At 34.4% G+C, this 13,614-nt stretch overlaps 1 protein-coding gene across 1 annotated transcript in view; it reads left to right on the top strand.

The window, feature by feature from the left end:
* LOC142338395 (uncharacterized) overlaps positions 1-13,614 on the top strand; it is a 239,615-nt gene that overhangs the window by 175,999 nt on the left and 50,002 nt on the right. The window contains exon 14 of the mRNA XM_075388151.1: positions 3,638-3,935. Coding sequence (XP_075244266.1) covers positions 3,638-3,935 — 298 coding nt within the window. The remainder of the gene's footprint in view (positions 1-3,637; positions 3,936-13,614) is intronic.

Raw genomic sequence — 13,614 nt, 5'->3', positions numbered from 1 at the left:
TCTTTCATAGCGCAAAATCCATTTCAAACCATTTTAGGACTATAAAAAATTTTGGATTTTTTTTCTCAAAAATTTGAAATTTTGTGTGTTTCAACCCCTATACTGCATAGGTGAAAAAAGTGAAATCAACAAAAAATCATTTTTAGTGCTCTTTTATAGCGCAAAACCCATTTCATACAATTTTAGGACTCTAAAAAATTTTGAAAATTTTTCCTCAAAAATTTGAAAATTTTGTGTGTTTCGAAAATTTTGTGTGTTTTCAAATTTTTGAAATTTTTTGGCCTCTGGTGTCATATATTGGATTTTTTATGTTTTATGTTTTCACCAAAAACATTTGGTGATAGTTTAGGACTTAGGTAACACCTTATTCTATATACAGCAAACATTGCCACAGCGGAAATCTGCCATTTGCTTGTTGGGGCGGGGGTTCGGACCCCACACCCTACCAGACTTTTTACCACCGAAAAACAGATTTTCTCTTTGTGAAACAAATTTTTTTGGATAAGTTTCTCCAGACTGCTTAACCCAAGAACTTCTCACAGGCTGGCGAAACTTAGCCAAAAAACTTTGTTTCACAAAGAGAAAATCAGTTTTTTGGGGGTAAAAAGTCTTGTAGGGGTGTAGGGGGGGGGGTCCGAACCCCCCCCCCCTACAAGCATATGGCAGATTCTCTTACTACTAACAGTATATTTCGAGGTACAAAACTTTGGAATTGACATCCAGCCGATTACCGGAGAACCAACCTGTAGCCAGTTCAATACCTGACTCGAAACGTTCTTATTTTTGGCAAAACTTCTTGTTCTAACTCTGAATATTCTTTTATTAAAAAGGCGAAATAATTAAAGGATTCAACTGGAACTTTTTTGTTGATTTCTAAGTGATAACAGACTTAAGGAAGCTGACTCTTATCAGTGAAAAACTAATAAATACAATGCAACTAGTGGATATATTACGCATTTGAGCCGCTCAATTAAAGCTAATTATAAGCTAATTGTATTGAAATTAAATCCGCTAAAGTCGCACTATGCAACGACCATAATTCCTCTTAACATAATTACAATTCTTGTTAATTACTGTGAATACTAACTCTGAAACACTGCGATAATCGTCCTTCAAAAGTGCTTGGCAAGAAATTCACTCGATTCGAGCTCTGCTTAAATTAGCAATGTAGATTATCTTCTTTTTCCGTTTATTGGATATTGCATAATTCAACTTAAAAATGTGTAAGATACACAGCGTGAGATATACGTTTGAGAAAAAAACCACTCTACAGGGCCAACTCTATAAGGGATAAAAACCTCTGACCTGTTTGCAAATAATTGTGCAAAAAATAATGCATTACTCTATAAAATTTGCAGATTTGCTTATAAACAACTTACAATTGACATCAAGCTTATACTAGGGCATCCACTGAAAATATAGCCCTCATTTTATTGTACTCACTGAACAGGAAGTCTTTGGTCTATGCCCACTAGGATGTGCGTCTAAAGTAGTAAAACGCCAGAAACTTCTGCATCGCGCTCCACGCTAAAGACCATTGCATCATCTTGTTACAAAGTGTGGCACTCGTAATTATTTCAAAAAGATGTGAGTAGTTTAATGGAGCTCTCAACCATATTTGTTATGGTCACATTTTTACTATGACATCAAACTCAAATTGAAAAACTTGCAAGCAACTTGGAAGCAATCTTACAAGTGAATGCATACGGGTACCAGGTTGCTTGCAAGATTCTTGCAAGTTTTTCGATTCACTTGCAAGATGAATCAAAAAGCTTGCAGGAATCTTGCAAGCTTTCTTATTCAAATGCTGGGGAAAGGGGGTCAACAGAGAAAGGGTGCAGATTCTTTCAGCAGTAAACTTTTCTTAGATTTCGCAAGAGCATTTTAGGCTTCTTTGAAGACTAGAGCCGGTGCATTACTGAGTTCCATAAGGAGCGCACATGAGCTAGCCGCAAAAGTAAAGAAACAAAGACCTAAACAGCTAGAAATGAAACTTCAAAAACACCAATACTTTACGAATGCAATAACTTCAAAGACATTAACCCCAACAGCTATCAACTGAAGGGATCAGATAGGTTGACTTAAATCTCAATAAAGATAGATAAAGGAAGAGAATTAGACATAAAATTGACCAGATTATTCTTTACAACTACAAAAAGATCCTCAATTACCGATAGGATCAGTAACAAAAATATTTGTTTCTCTATAAAAAATTCGTTCGAATAAAAAATGAGAGAGAGGTTGAAAGTGTCGTTTATTAGAATAAGTTTATTGAACTTAAGAAAGACAGTTTTGTTGGTTGAAGATAAGATATTTGTCTAGTTATTTGTCGTCGGAAAGTTGTATTTGAATTCAAAATCTTGTAAGAATCTTGAACGAATCTTACAAGATTTCATATTCAAAATGGCGTTAACGAAAAAAGTCAAATAGGTTCATTTCTGTTGATCAAAAATTCTGATAGCAGTCATTTCTTTTGGTTTTCAGTTAGTTTTAGCTGCCAAAAATTCACAAACAAAATTTGACGAATTCAAAAACTTGCAAGATTCTTGCATGATTCTGGCAAGTTTTTGAATCTGGGCTAGAACATTTCTTTGGATTCTGTTTTGTAGTTTGTTCATTAAACAAAAATTTATTTCAAAGATGTTTTCTAAAACATCTATACCCTGATTAATTGCTCTTGAACGAAGTTCATGGCAACTATTGTAAACGTGCATTTTTGACTGTTCGATTAAATTTTACGCCCTTGACTTTTTGCGTTTCGCGCGACCTAAAACTTTCTCAATCACTATTTCAAGCAGCTGAATTCAATTGCCGGCAATTTAATACTAGAAGTCAAATGAGAAGTGCGCCGAAACTGGTGCCAATTTTTACTTTAAATCTTCCTAGTGGTATATGTTAACCTCTAATGTGGTTAATTGCTCTTGAACGCAGTTCTTAGCAATTATTGTAAACGTGTGTGCCTTTTTTTATGCAAATTTTTCACTTGACAATTTTGCGCTTTTCTTCTAGAACATTCTTTGACTTCTCAAGTGACTTTTTCACGCTTTCGTTCATCATTTTTGAGTCATATCTAGTGCTTCGAAGTTGCTAATATAAAATCGGTTGCAGCATAGTAAAATTAAGTGACGCGTAGCGGAGTGGTTAGTGCGGGTGGCCATGGATCGGGAGGGCAGTGGTTCCAATCGCGGTGGGATCGAGTTTTTTGCACCCATAAAGAAAAATTGATCTATACTAAAGACCATGAAATAAATTGCCTCGCCTGTCGTTCAAGAGCAATTCTTCCGATGTCGTTCAAGAGCAATTCTTCATTTGTCGGTTTATGTTTATTTGAAGCCCACTATTGAACTTCTTAGTCTCATTTAGGCTCCCCCCCCCCCCCAACTGAAGCAGGCTGCAATTGATTAGAGCTCCCAGTAGTCGTTCGAGAGCAATTCTTCTGACGTTTATTCGGTTGTTTTATGTTTTTGCCTTGATTGCTATCTTGTAAGATTCTTGCAAGAAGTTTTGAATCAGCTCACAAAGATTCTGGCAAGTTTTAAATTCACTCATGACTAGGGTATTTAGAGGTAGTTTTATTGTCAACTTCGTCAATTTTGTTTCAATCATGGCGGTTTTTGTGTCTAAAATGCTGTATTAGGTTGAACCGGAGCTGAGTGAGGAGTATAGTGGTGATGAAGAAAAAGCATCTGGACAGGAGAATCCAGTTACACAGAGTGCAGTGCTTGCTGCTGATGATGGAGGTCACAGTTTGACTGATAGCTTACGGAATGCAATAGAACAAAGGAGTGTAGCCGAAGATGTGCCTGCTGATGTTGGTAATAGTATTGGGAAAAAGAAAGATAGTGGGAAGAGCAAGAGCAGTACAGGTCCCACTCAGGCTTCAGAACATCATAAATCGGAGAAGAGTCAACACTCCTCATCTCATGACAGTCAAGGTTGAACCGTATAATTAAGCCATTTTTTCGGCCATATTTTCTTAGGCTTTTCAATGGCCACCCTCAATTTTTCAGCCGGCTGTTGCGCTCGTAGTTTATTTGCCAACCAAGAATTGAGTTGTAAAGGTGCTCTGTTTTTTTTACAATTCAAGAATCCAGTATGTAAAAGTCAACGCCCCATGGGAAAAGTAAGTGTTAGGTCAAAGGTTGAACGAATTGAATAGCAGAGAGAAGCGAGAGTGACTTTCTGTTAATGAGTTTTTTGACAGAGTTTCGCTGAACGAGCAGAATTTTTTTTATCGCACGTGACTTTTTCGAAGTATGTGAGTTGTTCTGCAAAACTGTAAGCTGGGCGGTGCTTTTGGTTTTACACTCTATATTGCGGTGCTTTTGGTTTTACACTGCAAGGAATTTGAATTTAAGTGGTGCTCTCTCCGTTTTACTCGCCGAGAAGCAATAGCAGAAGCTAAAATTTGCCTTCTCCTGGTTTATTTTACAATTCAATGTATTTGGGTTGTGTTGGCTTGCTGTCTTTTTTTAAGATCTGGCCACTCAGTGAGAAGTCAAAATAGAGTTTTGATTTTAATCACACTGGGATACTAAAGGGAGAGAAAAAGCGAGCAGGGTTGAGGCGTGATTTTTTATTCAGAGTGCCATCAATGTTGAGTAACAAATCGGCATTCGGACAAATCTTCGGATTATGAGAGCGATTTTTTTCCACCTATGATACAGAAGTATCCAATTTTTGCCTATTTGCAATTGCTTGGATTCATCAGCGGGCAGTTATTGCTTTCTATGATTCTGACACAATTTAATGTCCTAAAGTATTTGCAATAATTGATTTTTGCCCATTTAATATTGATACTTCTGTTGCCTTATCACTTAGTATTATTATTGACCGGTCTCACTGTTGGCTAATGAGGCATATAGGACTCTAAGTAATGCTTCGTGACTAAGGTTTTTCTTCAGTTTGATACTATTTATTCTCATAAATATTTGTTGAATTTTAGACATTTGGAGCATTTGTCGCACTTTTGGTTGTGTTATCATTTAACATCGTTCAGAACTTTAATAGAATTTTTTTGTATTTATTGCTATCTTATTACCTCATGTCATGTCAGATCTCATCAGCTGCAGTTGTGGTGCTTAGTGGAGTTGAGTACTTCAGTAAGTATCTGCTGCTCTCTGAGACTTCTTAATTCTTTTGTTTTTTAAAAATTATTAGCGAACCTTTGCATTTTTCGAAATTTAGTCGTATTATTATCTTATTATTTGTCACAGGCTGCAGTTGTGGTGTTTAGTTAAATTGAGTCCTTCAGTACGTAGCTGCTGCTCTCTGTAACTTCTTGTTTTTTTTGTTTTTAAAAAGTATTAGCGACCTTTTGCATTTTACAAAATTTAGTCGTATTATTGTCTTATTATTAGTCTCAGGAAATACATGTTTGTTTTCGTATTAATTATCAATAATCAGATGTAAGTAGTCGCTTGAGTTCTCAACAGAGGTTTCATCACGTTGGCACTTTCTTTTCAAAAAAGATGAAAATTTATCATTTAGTTATTTTGTTGTTGTTACTATTGTGGTCTTACCGGCGAGTCTCCAAAGTAACAAACTTTTTAGACCTACTGTAAGCTAAATTACAATTTCTGAATTTATAGCATATGCTGCTGTTAAATGGCATGTAGTTTTGAGGGTCTCTTATCTTAACGCAACGATACAGATACTGATTGTTGCCAATTTCTTTAGTTTTCGACCTTTTTTGATTTCTGACAAATACTTCGACAAAGTCGTTAATTTCTCTACTAGCTAACAGCAGCAGCAAAAAATTAAACAGATTCGTAATCACAATACGACATCTCAGGTATAGCAAATAAATTTCTTTTTCGGTCTGTTTCTTCAATATCTTTTTGAGAATGCAGATCTACGAAGGTGTTCTGGGTCTTTTCTGACAATCTGCCTGCTGTGTTTTTTTTCTTTTTCATCATGTTCATGACCATATGACGGCAAAATCACTTCAATTTTGATTTGTGTTCATTCCTTCATGCAATTTCAACTGAATTGCATAAGTGAAGTCATTTTGAACTCTTAATGAAGCGCGTTCTTTTATCCTTTTGCATGATTAATTATTGGTATCTAGACTAACTTTGCTCCTAAAGTTGACTTTTTTCTCTCAAATTGACCTTTTTTCCTTTGATGCAAAGAGATATGCTTATATAAATGTGTCGCTCTAATTTAAGGTTGACGCTCTGTTGCTCTAATTTAAAACCTGTCATTCTAATTTAAGAGCGGCTAACAGAAGTAGCAATAAATTACACTGCTTTTAATCGGATTATATTGTATCTGCATTTAATGAAAAGACAATTTTTGGTCCATTTCTTACTATGATTTTGAGACTGCAGATCTATGATGCTATCGCGGGTATTTTCTGACAATCTGCCAGCTATGCAAGATTATTGTTGCCACCAAATGACGGCACAATCACATCAATTTTGTTTTTTGTTCATTCGTTCATGCAATTCCAACTGAATTGTGTGCATAACGTCAGTTGTCACACTTCAAGGAGGTGTTTGTTCATTTTTTGTGATGAAGTTTGTGATCAGATGTGACTTACCTCACTCTCGAAGGACTTCCTCACTGTCATTTTGACTTTTGATAACCAGAAATAAGGTCAAGTGACTATGTTTCACTCTAATTGAAAATTTTTTCAGACCATTTAATAGAAGCAGCAATATGTTATACATATTCGTAAATAAAATTTACCCTATCAGCACTTAATGAAAGGTATTTTTTGTCTGTTTTTACTATCGTTTTGAAACATAGGATGTACGAAGCTATCGCGGTTATTTTGTGGCAGTCTATTACCTATATGGAACTATAAAGCTGGAAATTTGTTGTTATTTTTTATTTCGTCGATAAAAAATTATGTTAGAACCATATGGCACAATCACTTCAAAACTGCTTTTTGTTCATTCGTTCTTTCAATTTTAACTAAAATGTGAGCGTGAAATCAATTTTCACTCTTATTGGAGAAAGTTATTTTCGTTTTTTCCATTGATTAATTTTTGACCACACGTGACTGACCGCACTCTCATAAATGATTTCGTAAATTTGAAATAGAACGTAATTTTTAGTAATTCAAAGAGAAAATGTCAAGTAAATGTGTGTCCTTCTAATTTAAGTGTCTTTGAAGGCAACTGTTAGAAGCAGCTTAAGCTAAACAGAATTTTAAACAAAAAACGATCTCAACATTTTAAAACAACAGTTTCTTTTTGAATTGTTTCTTTCACTGATTTATTAAAACTGCAGATCTACGAAGTCGTTCCTGCTATATTCTGGCAAACTGCAACCTATGTTTGTGAGACGTTTTCACCCGTTTTTGCTTGAATGAGCGCTTTTAAATATTTTAATAATTTTTGCCATTTTCTGAGCGTATTGGTCCGTAAAGGCTGATGAAATTTTTTAGGTTCTTTCATTTGGATTACTGGGCAGGTTCGAGACGCAAAAATTAGAAACTTTTAATAAGTTTTGCAATTTTAAGTTTTGAATTATATGTCAGAATACTCAATTTTTTTGATTTAAAGTGACCAACAAAACCTTTTCAAGGCTTGCATGGGGGTACATTTAAATTTTGGTAAAGCGTTCAAGAGTTTTAGAAATAATTGTTTTTAATAGCCGCAAAGCGGTAGCTGGGGCTATTATTGGCCTTCTCTTGGTTTTTTTATTGCGTCGTCGCGATTTTTCAATACAACCATATGACGTCAAAACCACTTCAGATCTGCTTTTTTTTCATTCGTTCAAGCAATTTCAACTGAAGTGTGCGCGTGACGTCATTTTTCGCTCTTATTGGAGCGAGTTTTTTTGTTCAATCGTTTGATTACATTTTTTGGTCACTATTGACTTACCTCAATCTCAAAAATGATTTCCCCGTTGAAATTGAGTTTTATTTACTTTAATTGAAAGAGATAAGGACAAATGAGCGTTTGTCAACCTAAATGAAGGTTATTTGAGAGCTGCTAATAGAGGCAGCAAAAACTTATACAGATTTTTAACTAAAATATAACATATCAGCCTTCAATGAAAAGACAAATTTTTTCAGTCTGTCTTTTTTACATTTTTTTGAGACTGCAGATCTACAAAGCTATTGCGGTTATAATCTGTCAATCTGCAAGCTATGATATTTTATTTGTTTCATTATTTTGTTTTCCCAACATTTGAGATGGGTTATCTTTTTGGAGTGTATTGCTCAATTGAAATGGTGGTCAGAATTGGCAGTGCCAATTTTGTCATTCTATTTTTTTCGATTGTATTCTAGGATTTACCGTGCTAATTTTTTTGTATCGTCGCCTGATGCTCCTTTTTCGTTTCAACTTTGTTCACAGAGCAAAGCTGAGGAAATCAAGCTTCTGAATGACTTTTTCCTCTAGCTAACGCATTAACGCGAGTGACGTCATTTCTCACTTTAGCCGAAACTTTTTGGTCCTTTGCGTGATTTGATGTTTGATCAAATATGACTTATCGCAGTCTATTTAAATATTTATAAATAGAAATTATTAAAACTAATTATTTCTATTGTTTAATAACCGCACACCGATAGCTGTGGCTATTATTAGCCTTCTCTTGGTTTTTTTACAATTCAGAGAGTTTGAATTGTATTGGGGCGCTGTCTTTTTTTTAAGATCTGTTCACACATTTTCATGATTTTTGAAGTCAAATTGGAGTAGTGATTTTGGTCACGCCGAAACACGAAGTGGAGCAAAAAAGCGAGTGGTTTGCGGCGTAAAATTTTTTAGCTCTAATTTTAAACTAGAGTGAGAAAATGGTGTTTGAACAAAAATTCGCTTTCTCGCTAGTGGTTTTTTTGTTCACATGCGGCAATTTCATTTTGATTTTTAACGTTTTTTCGCTTCTTTTGGATCGGATTTCTTCTAAAGGGTTTTCCCAATCCATTAATAGCTCATTCTAGGCCTAGTTTTTTGTGTGAACCAAATTTTCATTTCTCGCTAGTGGTGTTTTGTTCAAATGCGGCATTTCGACACCGATTTTCTGTTTTTTTTTTTAATTTTTTATCTGATTTTTTTTTGAAATGGTTTTTCCAATTCACTCATAGTCCATTAAAAGTCGTTCATTGCTTAGTCAATGAAAATTCTTTGAATTGTACGTCAGGAGATTTCCTGCTATGTTTTTTATTTCGTCGTCATGATTTTTGTTACGACCATATGGCGTCACAGCCACATTTTGTTCATTCGTTCATGCAATTTCAACTGAATCGCATATGTGTGACGTCATTTTTCGCTCATAGTGGAGCGCGTTTGTTTTGTTCAATTACGTTATTAAATTTCTGATTACACTTGACTTACCTCACTCTCAAAAATGACTTCCTCACTTTGAAATTGACTTTTATTTACTTTAATTCAAAGAGATAAGGTCAAATGGGTGTGTGTCACTCTAAATGAAGGTTAATTGATATCAGCTAGAAGAGGCAGCAAAAACTTATACAGATTTTTTGATCAAAATATAACAGATCAGCCTTCAATGAAAAGAGGAATTTTTTTTGATCTGTCTTTTTTACATTTTTTTGAGACTGCAGATCTACAAAGCTATTGCGGTTATAGTCTGTGAATCTGCAAGCAATGATATTTTATTTGTTTCATTATTTTGTTTTCCCAACATTTGAGATGGGTTATCTTTTTGGCGTGTATTGCTCAATTGAAATGGTGGTCAGAATTGGCAGTGCCAATTTTGTCATTCTATTTTTTTCGATTGTATTCTAGGATTTACCGTGCTAATTTTTTTGTATCGTCGCCTGATGCTCCTTTTTCGTTTCAACTTTGTTCACACAGCAAAGCTGAGAAAGTCAATTTTCTGAATGACTTTTCCTCTAGCTAACGCATTAACGCGAGTGACATCATTTCTCAATTTAGCCGAAACTTTTTGGTCGTTTGCGTGATCAGATTTTTGATCATACATGACTTATCGCAGTCTATTTAAATATTTATAAATAGAAATTATTAAAACTATTTATTTCTATTGTTTAATAACCGCACAGCGATAGCTGGGGCTATTATTGGCTTTCTCTAGGTTTTTTTTACAATTCAGAGAGTTTGAATTGTATTGGGGCGCTGTCTTTTTTTTAAGATCTGTTCACACATTTTCATGATTTTTGAAGTCAAATTGGAGTAGTGATTTTGGTCACGCCGAAACACGAAGTGGAGCGAAAAAGCGAGTGGTTTTGCGGCGTAAAATTTTTTCGCTCTAATTTTAAAGTAGAGTGAGAAAATGGTGTATGAACAACAATTCGCTTTCTCGCTAGTGGTTTTTTGTTCCCATGCAGCAATTTCACTTTGATTTTTACTGTTTTTTCAATTTTTTTGGATCGGGTTTCTTCTAAAGGGTTTTCCCAATCCATTAATAGCTCATTCTAGGCCTAGTTTGTTGTGTGAACCAACTTTTCATTTCTCGCTAGTGGTGTTTTGTTCAAATGCGGCATTTCTACACCAATTTTTTGTTTTTTTTTTTTAATTTTTCTTTTCTGATTTTTTTAGAGATGGTTTTTCCAATTCACTCATAGTCCGTTAAAAGTCGTTTATTGCTTAGTTAATGAAAATTCTTTGAATTGTACGTCAGGAGTTTTCCTGCTATGTTTTTTATTTCGTCGTCATGATTTTTGTTACGACCATATGACGTCACAGCCACTTTTTGTTCATTCGTTCATGCAATTTCAACTGAATCGCATATGTGTGACGTCATTTTTCGCTCTTAGTGGAGCGCGTTTTTTTTGTTCAATTACTTTATTAAATTTCTGGTTACACTTGACTTACCTCACTCTCAAAAATGAATTCCTCACTTTGAAATTGACTTTTATTTACTTTAATTCAAAGAGATAAGGTCAAAATGGTGTGTGTCACTCTAAATGAAGGTTAATTGAGATCAGATAATAGAGGCAGCAATAACTTATACAGATTTTTGATCAAAATATAACAGATCAGGCTTCAATGAAAAGACGAATTTTTTTGGTCTGTCTTTTTTACTGTTTTTTTAGACTGCCGATCTACGAATCTATTGCGGCTATTTTCTGGCAATCTGCCAGCTATGTTTTAATATTCTGTATTCTTTGCATATTACAACTGTTATTTAATATTGACAACTGTTGGTTGGACGACTGATAGTGTGACCGCAAACTGTAATTGAATAATTATCCCAGAATATTGGTAGTAAATTTGCGTTTTGTTTTTCCGTAAAACACTTTTTTGAATTTCTCTTTGTACCCCCTTTCCTGGTTTTTCTTTTTTATAAAACAATTATTCGTGTATTGTCCTTCAACAGGTTTAGGTTTGCTGCAAACTTCGTGTATCAAAAAGCCGTAGTAGTGTTTCTCATTACTTTTTTAGAGTCGGAAGCTTTAAGTTTTCTTAATTTAGTTTTCACATGTTCTTTTTCCAGTTATCGTTCGAACATGTTTCGTATAAAAATTTACATTCAGTTAGTCAGTAAGGAGGGTCAAATTTCCTCTTCGAGTCGCATACGGCATTTTTATAGCTGAGTGTATCTTTCAAAACGGGACAAACAGCTAACTCCCAGTGGGCAACAGGTTTTATTTCAGGCAGATAGCTTGGATTAGTAGTGAGTTGCTTGGCTTTAGGTGAGGGGTGTAACTGCCAAGAGAGCAATGACTCAAACTTGAAAGGTCATTTTTGGGGCTGTTTGAGGTCAAAATATTGCCATTTTTAAGTTGAATCTTGAATTTTGAAGTTTTAATTTATTAGTCCTCAATAGTTGTTTGCAAAAATGGTTATTGTCTTTCCTAGGGTAATTTTGTTATTTTTTGTTTGGCTAATGCAGCGTTAACCGCGCAGTATAAAACTGATTTTTCTCAGCTTTTATTGATACTTTTAAGTTGTCATGATTTTAATGTTTAATAGCCGCCCTCATCTTCTCAGCCGGCTATTATTGCGCTCGTATTGTTTTTACAATTCAAAGAATTTGAATTGTATTAGAGCGCTGTCTTTTTTTTAAGATCTGTTCACACATTTTCATGGTTTTTGAAGTCAAATTGGAGTAGTGATTTTGGTCACGCCGAAACAGGAAATGGAGCGAAAAAGCGAGTGGTTTTGCGGCGTGAATTTTCTCCGCTCTAAATTTAAAGTGGAGTGCGAAAATGGTGTTTGAACAAAAATTCGGTTTCTCGGTAGTTGTTTTTTGTTCACATGCGGCAATATCACTCTGATTTTTACTGTTTTTTCAATTTTTTGGATCGGATTTTTTTTCTAAATGGTTTTCCCAATCCATTCACAGCTCATTCTAGGCCTAGTTTTTTGTTTGAATGAAATTTTCATTTCTCTCTAGTAGTTTTTTTGTTCACATGCGGCATTTTGACATTGATTTTTTGTTTTTTTTTCTTATCTTTGATCTGATTTTTTTAAAATCGTTTTGTCAATTCACTCATAGTCCATTCTAGGTCTAGTTTTTCTGTTTAGTCAATGAAAATTCTTTGAATTGTACGTCAGGACTTGTCCTGCTATGTTTTTTACTTCGTCAAACTTTTTTTCGCTTTACCATTTTGCCGCTTTTTCGACATTTTGCGTGAAATCTTTTTGACTTCTCTAGGCTAGTTTCTCTCTTCTCTCATTCTGCTAAAAGTGAATGTGAACATCAGTTGCTAAGCAAAGCAATTCAAAATGAACAGAGTCGGTATAAAAAATTGAAGTCAGAAATAGAAAAAGGATAAACCCATAAAGCCCAATTTTAGATGCCCGCTATTTGAACGTCGTTCCATTAAGTCTTAGTTACCACCTCTAATGCTTATTGGTGTTGATAGTAGCCCCTGTAGCCTCTCTCTAAGAAACAGAAGTATGTTCAACTACGAAATGCCATCAAATTAAATCGGACTTAAAACATATTTTTGTACAAAAATATTTTTTTTCAGTATATTCTATTCGTTCAATCCCAATCATGCTTATTGGAATCAACGGCGGCTATTTTCCGGCAATCTGCCGGGTATGTTTAATGGTGTCATGATTTTAATTCCACGAAATTTAGAAAACTTTTGATGAAATTTGCGATTTTAAATTCGAACTTTCTGAAAATTTTTATCATTTTTTAATTTCGTCCATCTTTATGGGCCAGTAAATTTTTATCGAACTTGAATTTGAGTTGCTTTATAGTTTCTGGAGACAAGTTCATGAATACATTAAAATCACAAATTTTTGCTACTTCAAAATTGTTTGCAATCTCTAAACAAAATCATTAGTTTGTAAAAACTTTTGCTTTGTTAATTGATCTTTAAGGTGCAGTAAAATTTGTTGGGATTGACTATGTGAATTTTTTTGGAATAGAAAGAAAGAAAAATTCTGAAATTGCCGGGAAATCCAACATTCAAGGTGCAATTTTTTTCAGAAGGATTTGGACCGAAATTGGTGAAAGATTTTTTTCACGCTCCCTGATAATTTCTTGAGTGTTTTGTTTGATAAGTCCTAATTGACGTTTTTGAAAATTGACGGAGGTCTTCTGCAATACGTATTGTCTTTTTATGTCCAACTTCTGAGCTATACGCTTGAAAGCAAACTTAAACATTCAAAATGATACTCATTTTTAAATTGTTTGAAAGTTTTGGCATTGTTGCAAGTTTTTTTTACTGCTCGGGGAAAATGAATATTTTACTGTTATTGGGTAAATCACGAGTTT

The sequence above is a fragment of the Convolutriloba macropyga genome, chromosome 4 (genome assembly GCF_964194025.1).
Source record: "Convolutriloba macropyga chromosome 4, txConMacr16.3, whole genome shotgun sequence".
NCBI classification, from domain to species: Eukaryota; Metazoa; Xenacoelomorpha; order Acoela; family Convolutidae; genus Convolutriloba; species Convolutriloba macropyga.
The sequence above is the reverse complement of the archived record's forward strand: the minus strand, read 5'-3'. Positions and strand labels throughout refer to the sequence as shown.